The sequence below is a fragment of the Castor canadensis genome, chromosome 14, assembly GCF_047511655.1.
Source record: "Castor canadensis chromosome 14, mCasCan1.hap1v2, whole genome shotgun sequence".
Lineage (NCBI taxonomy): Eukaryota > Metazoa > Chordata > Mammalia > Rodentia > Castoridae > Castor > Castor canadensis.
In genome coordinates, this window is record NC_133399.1 from 77165074 (window position 1) to 77181603 (window position 16530).

The 16530-nt window shown below is 35.6% G+C and overlaps 1 protein-coding gene across 8 annotated transcripts in view; it reads right to left on the bottom strand.

The window, feature by feature from the left end:
• Window positions 1–11441: 11441 nt before the first annotated feature.
• Fam149a (family with sequence similarity 149 member A) overlaps window positions 11442–16530 on the bottom strand; it is a 60646-nt gene continuing 55557 nt past the window's right edge. For all 8 annotated transcript variants that reach the window (XM_074054789.1, XM_074054788.1, XM_074054791.1 and 5 more), the window contains one exon: window positions 11442–16120. In XM_074054789.1, coding sequence (XP_073910890.1) covers window positions 16047–16120 — 74 coding nt within the window. In that variant the 3' untranslated portion in view covers window positions 11442–16046. The remainder of the gene's footprint in view (window positions 16121–16530) is intronic.

Sequence of the window (16530 nt, forward strand, 5' to 3'; positions counted from 1 at the left end):
AAAGTTTCATTACAACTAGACTAATGACTGGAAATAAAAACACTGACTATGAGCCAAGCACAGTGGAGCATCCCTGTAATCCCAGTACTCAGGAGGCTGAGGCAGAAGAATCAATATTTCAAGGCCAAAAGGACTACACAAAAGGACCCTGTCTCAGAAAACAAAACAATAAGAAAGTGCTCTGCCATTCAACCCCTTTCCATCTATCGAGAACATTATATGGTTGTGTCCTTTGCATCATTTGAGACATCGATTAACTTCCATATAATAGATCAAACTTGGGTTTCTGAAATAAATTTTTTGGCATAATGTATAATCCATTTCATTTATTACTGATATGTTTTGTTACTATCTTGTGTAGTACTTTATTGGCTATGTTTAAAAGTAAGGTTAATCTGTAATTTACCTTTTCTGATAATAGCTTTATCAGATATTGTATCAAGGTTATAGTAAGCCTTACAAAATAACTATTATCTTGAAGAATTTTTTATATTGATATGATTGATGCTATTTTGTTTCTTAAATATTTGAAAGGATTAAAAGTAAAGTCATCAGGACACAGAACTCTCTTTGTGGGAAGGCTTTAATAATAGATTTAATTTTTTATAATAGACATAAATTATTTCCAAATTTTTTATTTATTCTTTGGTGATAAGTCATATTTTTTCAAGGAGCTTTTCTGATAATCTCTATTATTGAATCATATTATTCATAGCATTCTGATTCTTTTTTATTAGCATATAATAGTTGGACTGGGGGATACATTGTGACATTTACATATGTACTTGCAATATATCTTACTTAGATTCACCCCCTCCATGGTTCTCCCTCATGCTTTCCCTTAGAATAATTTCAACAGGTTTCATACATGAATACATAATACCTCCACCATATTTGTCCTCCTTCACTCTTTCCTTATGCCAATCCCCTCCCACTGGTGGCTATCCCCAGACAAGACCTGTTTTACCTACCTGTCTGATTTTTTTTAACATATGAGAATCATTAGTGATACAATCACTAATGTAATTTTATGCCATCTCTCCCTTTTTTCTTGACATTTTTTTCTTGCTATCAATTTAATATTTTCCTTTTTTATTATTATTCATTTATTCACATGTGCATATATTGTTTGGGTCATTTCCCTCCCCTTCCCTCCTCCCCCATCCTCTCCCCCCTTCCCCCCTCCCCCACCCTCTCCCCCCCTTCCCCCCTCACTTCTAGGCAGGTCCTGTTCTGTCTTTATCACCAGTTTTGTTAAAGAAAAGAGACAACCATAATAAGGAAGACAAAGTGTTTTTGCTAGTTGAGTTAAGGATGGCTATACAGAGAGATTCCTAGCATTGCTTTCATGTACATGTGTTATGACCCATGTTGATTCATCTCTAGCTGATCTTTAACCTGGTTACTGATCCCCTTCTCATGATAACCTGTGTTGCTTTAAGGTTTCTGTATTAGCTCCTCTGGAGTGGGGACTTCAAACACTTTCATGTTTTGGATTTTCTACCTATTTCTATGTCACCCATATGTGCTCTCCCCTTGTCATGTGGTCCCAGTCCAACCACATTGCAGCATTTGCCCTAGATCTAAAGTCTGCTTATGAGGGAGAACATAAGATTTTTTGTCTTCTGAGCTCGGTTGACCCCGCTCAGAATGATGTTCTCTAGTATCATCCATTTACCTGAAAATGATAAGATTTCATTCTTCTTTATGGCTGAGTAAAATTCCATTGTGTACAAGTACCACATTTTCTTGATCCATTCATCAATAGTGGGGCATCTTGGTTGTTTCCATAACTTGGCTACTGTGAATAGCGCTGCAATAAACATGGGTGTGCAGGTGCCTCTGGAGTAACCTGTGTTGCATTCCTCTGGGTATATCCCCAGGAGTGGGATTGCTGGATCATATGGCAAGTCTATGTTTAGGTTTTTAGGAAGTCTCCAAATTTTTTTTCAGAGTGTTTGCACCAGCTTGCATTCCCACCAGCAGTGGATTAGGGTTCCTTTTTCCCCACATCCTCACCAACACATGTTGTTGCTGGTGTTGCTGATGATGGCTATTCCAACAGGGGTGAGGTGGAATCTTAGTGTGGTTTTAATTTGCATTTCCTTTATGGCTAGAGATGGTGAACATTTTTTCGTGTGCTTTTTTGGCCATTTGACTTTCTTCTTTTGAAAAAGTTCTATTAAGTTCAGTTGCCCATTTTTTAATTGGTTCATTGATTTTAGGAGAGTTTAGTTTCTTAAGTTCCCTGTATATTCTGGTTACCAGTCTCTTGTCTGATGTATAGCTGGCAAATATTTTCTCCCATTCTGTGGGTGGTCTCTTCAGTTTAAAGGCCATTTCTTTTGTTGTGCAGAACTTTTTTAATTTTATGAAGTCCCATTTGTCCATACTTTCTCTTAGTTGCTGGGCTGCTGGGGTTCTATTGAGGAAGTCTTTGCCTATACTTATTAGTTCCAGAGTGTTTCCTGCACCTTCGTGTGGTAACTTCAGAGTTTCAGGTCTGATATTTAGGTCCTTGATCCATTTTGAGTTGATACTAGTACAGGGTGATAGACATGGATCTAGTTTCAGTTTCTTGCAGATGGGTAACCACTTTCCCCAGCAACATTCGTTGAAAAGGCTGTCTTTTCTCCATCATATATTTTTGGCACCTTTGTCAAAAATGAGGTGGGTATAGTTGTGTGGATTCATATCTGGATGTTCTATTCTGTTCCACTGGTCTTCATGTGTGTTTTTGTGCCAGTACCATGCTGTTTTTATTGCTACTGTTTTGTAATATAGTTTGAAGTCGGGTATTGTGATACCTCCAGCATTCCTTTTTTTGCTGAGTATTGCCTTGGCTATTTGCAGTCTCTTGTGTTCCAAATGAACTTTAGAGTAGATTTTTCAATCTCTGTGATGAAAGTCATTGGGATTTTGACGGTAATTGCATTAAATATGTAGATTGCTTTCGGTAATATAGCCATTTCTCAGTTTGTTCGTTGATGGTGTATAGAAAAGCTAATGATTTTTGTAGGTTGATTTTGTATCCTGCCACCTTACTGTATCTGTTTATGGTGTCTAAGAATTTTTGTGTAGAGTTTTTTGGGTCTTTAGGGTATAGGATCATATCATCTGCAAATAAGGGTATTTTGACAGTTTCTTTACCTATTTGTATTCCTTTTATTTCTTCTTCTTGCCTAATTGCTGTGGCTAGAAATTCCAGTACTATGTTGACTAAGAGTGGGGATAGTGGGCACCCTGTCTCATCCCTGATTTTAGGGGAAATGGTTTCAGTTTTTAACCATTAAGTATAATGTTGGCTGTAAGTTTGTCATAAATAGCCTTTACAATGTTGAGGTACATTTCTTCTATTCCTAGTTTTCTTAGAGCTTTTATCATGAAGTTGTGTTGGATCTTGTTGAAGGCTTTTTCTGCATCTATTGAGATGATCAAGTGGTTTTTGTGTTTGCTTTTATTAATGTGCTGTATTACATTTATCAATTTGCGTATGTTGAACCATCCCTGCATCACTGGGATGAAGCCGACTTGGTCATGGTGTACGATCTTTCTGATGTGTTGTTGGATTTGGTTTGCTGTTATTTTATTAAGGATTTTTGCATCAATATTCATTAAGGAAATTGGCCTGTAATTCTCCTTTTTGGAGGTGTCTTTGACTGGTTTGGGGATGAGAGTAATACTGGCTTCATAGAATGAGTTAGGCAGTGTTCCTTCCCTTTCTATTTTGTGGAACAGTTTAAGGAGAGTTGGTATCGGTTCTTCTTTAAATGTCCGAGAGAACTCAGTAGTGAATCCATCAGGTCCTGGACTTTTCTTTTTTGGGAGACTCTTGATTACTGCTTCAATTTCTTTTTGTGTTATAGATCTATTCAGGTGATTAATATCTTCTTGGTTCAGTTTTGGGTGGTTGTAAGTTTCTAGAAATCTGTCCATTTCCTCAAGATTTTCAAATTTATTAGTGTATAGGCTCTCAAAGTAGTCTTTAATGATTTCCTGGATTTCCATGGTGTTTGTTGTTATCTCTCCTTTTGCATTTCTGATTTTATTGATTTGGGTTTTTTCTCTCCTCATTTTAGTCAGGTTTGCCAGAGTCTGTCAATCTTATTTATTTTTTCAAAGAACCAGCTTTTTGTTTCATTGATTCTTTGAATCATTTTTTTGGTTTCTATTTCATTGATTTCAGCTCTTATTTTTATTATTTCTTTCCTTCTGCTTGTTTTGGGATTTGCTTGTTCTTGTTTTTCAAGGAGTTTGAGATGTAGTATTAGGTCATTGATTTAGGATCTTTCTGTCCTTTTAATATATGCACTCATGGCTATAAATTTTCCTCTTAGGACTGCCTTCGCTGTGTCCCATAGGTACTGGTAGGTCATGTTTTCATTTTCATTAACTTCCAGGAACCTTTTAATTTCCTCATTTATTTCATCAATGACCCATTCGTCATTGAGCAATGTGTTGTTCAGCTTCCAATTGTTTGCATGTTTTTTACTGCTCTTTGATTTCTAGTTTTAATGCATTGTGGTCATATAGAATGCATGAGATTATTTCTATTTTCTTATATTTGCTGAGGCTTGCTTTATGCCCTAAGATATGATCAACTTTTGAGAAGGTTCCATGGGCTGCTGAAAAGAATGTGTATTGTACAAAAGTTGGATGAAATATTCTGTAGACATCAGCTAGGTCCATTTGATCTATGGTGTGATTTAGTTCTAGGATTTCTTTATTGATTTTTGTTTAGATGACCTATCTATTGGTGATAGGGGAGTATTAAAGTCTTCCACTACCACTGTGTTGGAGTTTATATATGTTTTTAGGTCTTTCAGAGTATGTTTGATGAAGTTGGGTGCATTTGATGTTGGGTGCATATAGGTTGATAATTGTTATTTCCTTTTGGTGAATTTCCCCTTGTATTAGTATGGAATGTCCTTCTTTATCTCATTTGATCAAAGTAGGTTTGAAGTCTACTTTGTCCGTGATAAGTATTGCTACCCCTGCCTGTTTTCAGGGACCATTGGCTTGGTAAATCTTCTTCCAGCCTTTCACTCTCAACCAGTGCTTATTTCTGTCAATGAGGTGGGTCTCCTGTAGGCAGCAGATTGTTGGATCTTCCTTTCTAATCTAGTTTGCCAATCGGTGTCTTTTGATGGGAGAATTTAGTCCATTAACATTTAGTGTTAGTATTTATAAGTACCCGGTGATCCCCGTTATGTAGTTGTCTTTGTTGCTTAGGAGTTTGATTATGTGTAGCTAAATCAATGTTACTCTTTACTTTCTTGCCTTTTCTTCTCCTGTGGTTTGGTACTGCCTGCCCTTTCATGGTTTTGTTTGCTTTCATTATCTGTATGCAGAATTCCTTGGAGAATCTTTTGTAGTGGTAGCCTGGTGGTCATATATTGTTTTAATTTCTTCTAATCATGGAAGACTTTTATTGTTCCATCTATTTTGAATGATAGTTTTGCTGGGTAAAGTATCCTATGGCTGAAGTTATTTTCATTCAGTGCTTGAAAGATCTCACCCCATGCTCTTCTTGCTTTTAATGTTTCTGTTGAGAAGTCTACTGTGATTTTGATGGGTTTACCTTTGTATGTTATTTGTTTTTTTCTCTTTCAGCCTTCAATATTCTTTCTCTAGTTTCTGTACTTGTTGTTTTATTGATAAGATGTCATGGAATAGTTCTATTTTGGTCAGGTCTGTTTGGTGTTCTGGAGGCTTCCTGTTCCTGAATGGGCATAGTTTTCTCTAGATTTGGGAAATTTTCTGTGATTATTTTGTTGAATATATTACACATTCCTTTTGCTTGCACCTCTTCTCCTTCTTCAATGCCCATGATTCTCAGGTTTGGTCTTTTGGTGGAGTCAGTGAGTTCTTGTATTTTCTTTTCACAGGTCTTCAGTTGTTTAACTAATAGTTCTTCAGTTTTTCCTTTAATTGACATTTCATCTTCAAGTTTTGAGATTCTTTCTTCTGTTTGTTCTATTCTGCTAGAATGGCCTTCCATTTTGTTTTGTATTTCCGTTTCATTTTTTCTTTTCTGATGTTTTCCATGTCGTGGGTTACTTCTTCTTTAATATTGTCAATTTTTGCCCTTAATTCATTTATCTCTCTGCTTATGGTGATCTTTGTTTCAGTTTGGTGTTTGTTTAGGGCTCCTATGATTTCATTTATTTGTTTCTGTGTTTTCTCATATTCTTTACTTTTGTATTGGAATTTCTTGAGTGCCTCCTGTACATTTTGGTTTGCCATGTCTAGTAGAATCTCTATGAAATTCTCATTAATTACTTGTAGAATTTCTTCGTACAGGGTGTTCTTGTGGTCTTCGTTGGGTTCCTTGGTATCATTTATCTTTGTTTTGTTGGGGTCTGGATCTGGGTGTCCGTTTTCTTCATTTCACTCTAAATCCTGTACTACTTTATTTTTAGGGGGAGAATGGTTTCCATCTCTTTTCTTCTTCCCATATTTCCACTAGGTATTATTTCTGTCCCTGGACTATGTATAATTTGGTATTAGATGGGTTACAATATTTATACTAACAAAATCGTGAGAGAAGAATAAAAAAGAGAAAGAGAAGGAAAGATAAATGGAAGAGAGAAGAGAGGAAAAAAAGAAAGAAAAAAAATGGGAGAGATGATAGGTGATCAAACAGTAAACCAGGCTACCAAACCCTTAAAGAAGGGAGAAAAAGAAAAAAAAAAATCACCAGTTCTGGAACAGTAGGATTGCAGGCTTAGTTATTTAGTTCTTTAGTGTCTAGTCCAGTCTGTGGTTGGAGCCCTCTAGTGGTGGCCCCAGCAGGAGCTTGGTGGAGCGGTTATCTGGGAAACCTGTAGAGCTGGGGCCGGTTCTGCCTGAGGGGCAGGGTTCTGGTGGGCTGGTGGATGTGGCTGTCTCATGCCAGGCTGGTGCCTGTCCCAGTGGTGTGGGGTTCCAGTCGTTCCACATGGAGCTGGAGCCCTGCTGGGCCTGGTGGGTGGCAGTAAGAGGGGTGGGTTCTGGTTGTCCCAAGTGTAGCTGGTAGGCTGGGTGTGGTGGGTGTATCCCCACGAGCTGTGGGACCGGGCTGGAGCCTGGAGTGGCTGAGGGGCGGGTATCCCTGTGGTGCATGGATCCAGTGCAGCCTAGGAGGTGGGGATCCCGCCATGCCTTAGTTTGGCGCTGGGCTGTGGTCTGGCTCAGCCAAGGGGGTGGAGAGCCCAGCAGAATGGAGCAGAGGTTCTGCAGGCCTACTGGGTGGGGATTTGGCCTGCCAGCTGTTCTTCTATTAGATGGTGGTATGGAGAAGCCTTCCATGATCTCAGGGTTTAGAATGCTGTGTTTTTGGCTCTTCCTGGTGCTTTACCTCAGCCAGGGTGTCTCCAGCTTCTCGGCAGGGTCTCTTGGTCAGGAGCTCATGAGGTCTGCTGCTCTATCTCCGTTGCCATCTTGGATCTGTCTGATATTTTCAATAAGATAAATTTTGACTCTAAATTTTTTCTCTCTGGTGTGCATTTACAATCATACATGCATGGCAATGAAATTTCCATCAATGACAGAACCCATATATGGCAGTGGTCCTACCACATATTGCTATGGTTCCAGTGTCTCCAGATTTTGTGTGTTGAAAATTAATATTCATTGTGAGGTGTTAAGAGTGTAGAAACTTAATCAAACTCCAATGGAGTTTTTGGGAGTCAATTAGGATTAAATAAGGTCATTAGGATGGAGCCTCCTGAGTGAATCCTGGCAGCTTTACAAGAAGAAGGAGAGCGACCGTACAGATACACATACACACATGCACACCCTCTGTCATTCATTCTGTAATGCTCTCTGCCCCCTCAGGACTCTGCCAACATGAAGCCCAGCACCAGGTGCAGTCCCTAGACCTTGAAGCTCCTGAATCATGAGCCAAAATAAACCCCTTTTCTAACTTCCCCAGTCCATAGCATGTACCTAGCAAATTGTAACTGTCTTAGCTTGCGTAAGTATCATGTTCACACAATTACCAAATCCTCTAAGGATGTATTTCTCAGAATGCCCTTAAACAATCAACTTTATTGATTTTTGGTTTTCTCTTTATAATTTCAAGTGTTCTGCTTTCTTTGAGTTTACTTTGCTAATCTCCTTATTTTTCACATCCCCCTCTTAATCTATGTCCTGTGTCTCTACAAACTGAATATTCTAGGTACCTTTTGTAAGTGGAATCATATAGTATTTATCTTCTTGTGACTGGCTTCTTTTACTTTACCTAATGTTTTCAGGGTTTATTCATGTTGTAGATGTGTCTGAATTTCTTTTGTTTGTAAGGCTAAATAATATTTCATTGTTTATATATGCCACATTTTGTTTAACCATTCATATTTGGTGGACATTTGGATTTTTTCCACATTTTGGCTATTGTCAACAATGCTCCTATGAACATTGACATACAATCCCACAAGTTTTGGTATGCTGCATTTTTATAATCACTATATCTACAAAGAGGGCAGACCCCAAACAATATATACATGTGAATAAATGTAAAAATGATTTAAAAAATAGAGTGATGTGACTAGAATGAATCATCACAAATGGAAAAATCTCTAAGTGAGAGATGGTGGCCAAAGATTAAAAAATGTGTAATTTATATTATTTTTGATTGTATCATTTACCATTGATACATTTGTGAATTTTCTGTTTATCTTTCTGTTACTTGTTCTTAGTTTAATTGTACCTAGTTAAAAGACATACTAAGTGATTTCACACCTTTGAATCTGCTGAGTATTATTTCACAACAATATACAGTCAAGTTTTATAACTATTCCATGAGTACTTGAAATTCTGCCATTTTGATACAGCATTTTACATGTGTCAGTTGGGCCAAGTGTCTACATTGGTTGTTTATATGTCTGCTTGCTCTATTATTAATGCTGAAAACCTATTAAAGTCTTCTTTAATGATTTTGGATTTTTATAGTCCTACTTTCTCTCATTGGTTTGTCTTATATATTTGAGTCCTTGCTATTGGTATATATAAATTTAGCATTGTCATATCTTTCTTATGAGTTAGCTTTTACATTATGGTGAAATATGCTCCTCTATCTGTGGAAATAATTCTACTCAGAAAATGTCATCATCTGTTATTAGTAATATCACAGCAACTTTCTTTTCTCTAGGATTTGAACATGAATACTTTTTCTATCCTTTGCATTCAATCTTTCTCTGTGTTTATATTCAAAGAGTGTCTCTTATATCAGCCATAGTTTTAAGGTTTTTTGAATTTGGCTTAATTATCTTAGCTCAGTAATCAGATTATTTGGTTCATTTTTCTGTATTTCCATTTACTTTTTATTCCAATTCTTGTGTTCTTTTAATTAAAATACTCATTTTATAATTTCATGTATTCTATTAGCTTATTAAAGAAATATTTTGTTATTCTAAAGATAAATCAAGGGATTGTAACACATTCCTTTTTAATAAAACTCTATCTTAAAATATTACTCTTAGGCAATACAATTTATTTATAACACTGAGACAATTCTTATACCCTTTCTGACTTCAGGTGAATGTTATAGTATTATAATCCCAAATATATTTTGAACTCTATGTTAGATTGCCTTATTTTATACAATAAGTATTACCCTCTATTTTCCCATGTAGTTACCCATTCTGATGTTGTTTCTTCCTGCATCATTACATTTCCTTCAGGTATAATTTTGTTTCTAAGTGAAGAATTCACTTTAGCATTTACTTCAGTGTAACTTTGCTGGTGATTAAATTATAAGCTTTTCTTTACCTTTGAACATTGCTATTTTGCTTTCATTTTTGAGGTACTGTGTATAAAATTCTGAGTTCTGCACTTTAAACATGGCCTTTTCCATTGTCTTTGAGTCTCCATTGCTCCTGTTGGAAAGTCAGATAACAGTCTTACCATTGCTCTTTTGAAGGTAATGAGTTCTTTCCCACTCGCTATTTTGATGTTCTTTTTGATTTTGGAATTTTAGCAGTCTTACTATGATGTATCTTAATAAGTTTTTCTTCATGTTTATTTTCTTATAGATTTTTGAATTAATGGATCAGTGTCTTCCCTCAAGTTTGGAAAATTCTTTGATAGTACCTTTCAAATGCTGCATTTTCTTCATTCTTTTTTCTTTTCTTTATATGAATACAATTATGTGTATGTTACATATATCTACAAGATCCCACACCCTTTTCTGCAGAATCTATTTTTAAAGAAATTTCTGTGCTTTAAACTGATTATGAGGGTCTCTTGATTCATTTTTAGTTTACTAATACTATGTTTGGTCTAATCTTCTGTTAAACATAGCTACTGAATTTTTTAACTTATTGTATTATTCAGCTCTAAAAATTGAATATTTTTCAAACTCAAGTTTTTCACTGTCTTTTCACTTAATTTCTTGAAAATACTAATCAAACTATCTCATAGTTTACACCTGATAATTTTTCAATTTTTGAATAATATGTATTTCTTATGCATGCAAATTAGGTTCAGTGTGATATGTCAATACATGCCCACAGCATATGCTGATCAAATTCAGGTTCTCTTTACCTACTTCCCCACACCCCAATCTCCAGTAGTCATTACTCTACATTTAGGTTGACTTTTTTTTAACTTCCACATGTGTTAAGAGAACATGCAGTATTTGTCTTTTTTGTGTCAGGCTCCTTTTACTTAATGTAATGTCCTCCAGTTTCACCCATGATAATGTTTTAATCACCTGTGGATCTTTTCTAATTTTCTGACTGTTTTCTTTCTTGGATTTTAGTCATTTGGCCCAAGTCCTGAAGTATCTATTAAGTTTGGGTTTGATGCTGTACATTCTAAATGAAAATTGTAGAAAATCCAGGTGAATTTATTTATATAAAATATTCCTCAAAGAAATTATTTTTCTGGTAGTTAGATAATATTTTGGCATATAACCTTGTGCTGATTTTAAGTTCTGCTTCAAGTACTTTGAGGACTTTCCTGTTTTGAGTTTTCCCTTACTACTACAGTGTAGTACTTCAAGATTGTCAATTCAAAATTTGAGACATAACTAAAGTCCTTCCCTTTGACATCCTGCTGAGTTAGCCACAAATTCAGGATGCTACTTTCTTCTTGGCCTTTATGCTCTGTGCTTTTAATCTGAAATACCTTGATGCAAGGTGGGGAATGCTGGAAAATATGAGATTCACCTCACTATCATTTCCTTATCTACCAATTTGCTTTCTCAAATTGCCTTTGAGTGTTTTTGTACACCTCCAAATAGCTGTCACCATCTGTTTGCACTTTTTATCATTCTCTGTGGTAAGCTCTGTTTCCTTAAAAGACTTGACCATGACTACTATCTTCATTTTTCTCTACTAATTCTCTCCTAAACCCACTGCAAGAATGTTTTTGCTATGTCCATTCCAGTAAAAGATACTGACAAAGTCATTGTCTTAATCCATTCTCTGTTGATCTAATAAATAAATACTGACACCTAATTCATTTATAACAAAGGGAAGTTTATTTAGTTCATGATTTGGAGAATAAAAAGTCCAAGGTTCAGAGGCTACATCTGGTGAGGTCATTCTTTGTAGTATGCACTATCTTCAAGTTCTGATGTGATACACGTCACCACATGGCAAGACAGAACAAGTGTGTCTTCCTCTTCTTATAAAGACATTAATTGCACCATGTGGGCCCCAATATAGGGACCTCATGTAGTCTTAATTACCTCCCAAAGGCTTCATTTCCACATACCACTAAAATATGATTTTAGGAATTAAGTTCCCAATACAAGAAATTTAAGGAGCACATTCAAATCACAGCAGTCACCAATATCCTCCATGTGACTAAATCTTTAGGCCAAATCTGAGACTTATGTAATTTAACTTACCAACAGCATTCAACATATGTGAGTCCCTGTCACTTCCTTGAAACACTTTTCCTTCATTTGACTTTGAGAGTTCCACATTATCTTGATTTTCATTCTCTCTTACCAGCTACTCTTTCTCAGTCTACTTTGTTGATTTTTTCCCTAACATCTCAGACCTGTAGATTTTTAAAACCCAAGACTGAGAATTCTTTCCCTCTCTCTTCTCTACACTTACGTTCTGGGTTGTATTATGCACTTCATACTTAAATACAACCCACAGACTGTATAGGTGGCCTCTGCTTTATGAGGATTGACTTACAATTTTCAACTTTATAATAATGCTAAATCTATACTCATTCAGCAGAAACTAGACATCTCTCTTTTCCTACACTAGTGATATGCCACACCACACTCTTGGAATGCTAGACTGAAGCAGCAAGTGCTCCTGAGGGAAAACAACTGATATCTATGGGGTAATGTCTTGCCAGCATTTTTTTGATAGATATTTGATATATTACATGAGTCACACTTTGTTACAAAATAGGGTTTGTGTTAGATGATTTTGCCCAACTGTGGATTAAAGTGTTCTGAGAACATTTAAGACGGACTGGGCAAAGCTATGATATTAGGTAGGTTAGGTGTATTAAATGTATTCTTTAGATTTATGATATTTTCTATTCACAATGTGTCTATCAGGATATAACAAGACTGTATATGTAGGAGTGCCTGTGCTTGCTGGAAACTCCCAGATTCCTACCTCTAGTTTATAGTTCCTCACCAAAACTCAGGTACAGATATTCAAATATTTCAACATCTCCACTTAACCATCTAATAGGAATCCCAAACAGCAAGTTCCAACATACCCCAATCTTGTTTCTCTTGTACTCTTATTCAATTTCAGTGTATGTCAGCATCATCCTTTTAAGTGATAAACCCAAGTCCTTGGTGCCATTCTTGATTCTTTTTGTAGCCACACTTTATATCAAATTTCATGGGCTTAAATTTCAAAACATATCTAAAATCCTGGAACTTCTCACAAGTATAACTGTTGTCATTTAACCTGAAACATGATCATTTTGTGCCAGATAGTATCACTTTCTTCAAAACTCTAGTGGCTTCATATTTCAGATTATTGACCATTTCCCATAGTGCTACACTTCTGATCACACCTCCTATGAGTCCTCCTCTTGCATATCATCCCTGTCCCTCTTGCCTCTTGGCCATTCCTCAAGCACTCAAGTATCACTCCTTATTTATGTATGTGTGTGTTTTCCACAATCTAGAATTCTCTAAATAGGCACATGGCTTCTATTCTCATCTTTGGGTCATTGCTTAAACATTACCTTTGCAATTTAGCCTTCCTTTAGCTCGATCTAAAGTTGTAATCTGTCACCTTATCTTGTTTTATTTCTTCATAATGCTTATTGCTAACTGACCTCTTACTATATTTCTATTTTTTTGTTTATTGTCTATCTCCTTCATGAGACTCTAAATTTTTTAGAGCAAAACCTTTGTCTTGTTCAGCCGAATGTTATAAATACTTTACACAAAGTACTTAATATTTGAAGAAATAATGAACCCATGACTAAGTGTCACCTTCTGAAACAAAGGTTACATTGGCATATTCATAAATGTTGTAAACCTTCACAAGTACATGTGGATACATATCTTAAATTCATTGGGGAAAGTTTGCTATGGAATTAGAAGCAATTGAATAAATGCCTATGTATTTAGAAACTGCAAAGTGAGAGATACTTGCACAAATTATGTAAAAATTTAGAATGGAAAGATGCTTTTACAAATGCAATTGAATTTTTGAAAACTTTTTCAGCACTTTTATATTTTATTAAAATTAAAGACTCAAAAGTCCTGAACAATCATCAGTAGTATAAGAAAACAATGACAATAAAAAATATACTGAAATGATTTATGATATTAAGAATGTACCTCTCAATCAATATAGAAATTCCATTCTAGTTCAGAATAACATGAACATGGATACTTGCCTTTATGTTAAATTTATAAAATTCAGCAATTTTCTGTTTCATTTTATATTTTCTTAAATTATTTTTAAATTCCTTCATTCCTTCTTTGGTTTCAGATAAACTAATTTTAATTAATGTAGTCACTAACCTGCATTTGAAAATTGACCTCAGAAGTAATTAAACTTGTCTTTTAAATTTTTACCAAAGAAAATATAAGATAGGGCTCATTTATCAAAGAAGTCTATTGGGAAAATATTAACCTAACTTTTACCTTTTTTTAGTTTAAAAAGCACCATCCTTGATATAAGTATCATTTACTAACTTCTAAATGTCATTTAACCTATAACTAAACTATTTTTAAGGCAGGTCTAAAAATAAATGTTATGACAAGGTCACTTTTAGAATCAGCCCAGAGCTCCAAGTCCTTACATAATCTTTAATAGTACTTTAACTTCCAATCAAAGTATTTGGAAGATAAAAATCAAGATCATCATACCTGATTATATTTTTTCAAAGTATTTTTCTTACTAACATATAAATAATAGGTTCTCAATCATAAACCTCTGAAGCCAAACAAGGCAAAGGTACCTTTAAATAGATTCTGTAGTTTTTCCAAGAAAATAATAATTTATTTTAGACATACTACCTTGTTGTTAGTTTAGATAACCTATCAGCCATCTCTCCTTTAGGAAGTGTGGGTAGAACTAGGGAGCAATAAGATGGTGCAAGAGAGCTGTTTATTTTATCTTTAAAAAGTTTTCATAGCTTATGTTGAGAAATAATTTTTTAAATTCTCAAAATGCTTTGGCCTACTTGATATGGGAAACTAAGCATTGGAAGTATTCCCTAGAGTTTGGGAGGTAGAGTTCCCTAGAGTGGCCATCCAAAAAGAGGTACAGATATAGATTTCTCTTGTTTCCATCCCTAACATGTTCCATTGCTACAGAAAATGGAGGAGAGAAAGGAAGGTATCTACAATTCACCACAATCAAATGGAGGCAAGGTTCTAAGGTCACTTTGATTTTGTCATTCTGTGATAAAGAACAACACTAATTCCAGTCTCAATTTCCAAACATCTCTAAGTAGACAATAATCCTTACTCCTTACAGCCAGAAATGCCTGAAAATAATTTATCATACATTTATATGATAATATATGTATATTTATACATACACATGACATGTACATGTCAAGTTTGATTTTTGTAGTAATGAAAATTAGATTGATAAGATTAACTAATAGAAAACAAGAAATTTTGCTGATTTGCACCGTGGGAAACTGAAAGTGAATCTGAGGGTTTAAATCACTGACAAGGAGTTTTGCCTGCAACTGCTATTTCCCCCTTTACATTCTCCACTCCATTTCTGCAGTAATGTCGGGTGCAGTAAGGGCTCTGAAGAAAATAAGGCAGGGCAAGAGGACAGAGGGTGAAGGGGACAGAGGTGGCATCTGCCCTAAGATCAAGTCATGATGATGTAAGGATGATGCTGTTGCAAAGCCTTCCCTCCAGTGCACAGACACTTCATTTGAAATAATAAAGAAACAGATTTGAATGTTCATACTCACCTTTAGAAACAACAAATGTGGGATGCTTTTAAATGGACTGCCTGAATTTGACAATGAAAACTAGTTTACTATTATGTCATAATATGAGTGACTTAGCCACTGACATTTCTCAAAGAGGTTCATGAGGTATAAGAAAGTCAGCACAATGATTAGAACAACCAGAATCTTTTTCAAATGGACAGAGTGTCTCAACCAAGACTTTACTCTTATTAAAGAAGGAAGAAGTATCTGTTAGTGACCTGCATTTTGATGGATTTAAAGAATGAGATCAAAAAATTTATCAAGATACAAAGTTACAAAATGGCATTTTCTTAGTTCATACACTTATATATCATATGTTGTATGAATGCATGCACACACTAACTGTGGGTACCCCTGATAAAGTGGGGGGATTTAAACACACATGAGGGTTTTCTGAGCAAAGCATGAAGAACCTTGGAAATGTCTCCAGTAAAGAAGTTTAATGAATTTGACCTTAATTTTCTTTACACTGCCAAATGTTAAAAGTTAAGTTACTTATTTGTTTGTATTTCTCTTAGGCAGCCTAATGTGTCAGACTGTCAGACAAGCAGATAAATAGATAATAGTGTAATACTTGTTCTTCCACTTTTCAAGTGATAAATGGTATGCCATGCTCTGAATGCTATAGTAAGTCCACAGTCCTGAGTGGGGGGTTACTATCAAGATGCTACTTGGAACCTCTTTCTTGAAGTCAAAGTTGTCCTCTGAAAAGATTTAGGCAGATACTGTGAACCTAAAACATGAACCAGAAGAGTGATTCTCATTAAGATGTTAAAAATTCTACTGCTCAAGGGAATTGTTTTGTACATTCCATACAGATGATACTTTGAAAAATAAAACATGCTTTATTTTAATGTCCCATTTGCATAACCCAGGAAATAGTCATATGTAAAACATGCCATTTAGACTTCTGAGAAAAAGGAAAGGTGCTCCCCCCCTAATCAAGGTGAGGTTCTGGGATGTGTTCAGTCCTCTGTACAGAGGTAAGTCCTGCATAGACCTCCACCTAGGTGGATCCCTAAGCCCAGGGAAGTTGAGTAGGGAGGTAGCTCTACTACTTCATAAGGGTAGCAATGCCAGCTTCCTTGAGAGGCCCTTCCCACTATTAGGGATATCTGCTCCCAGCTTCTTCATGTTTTTATC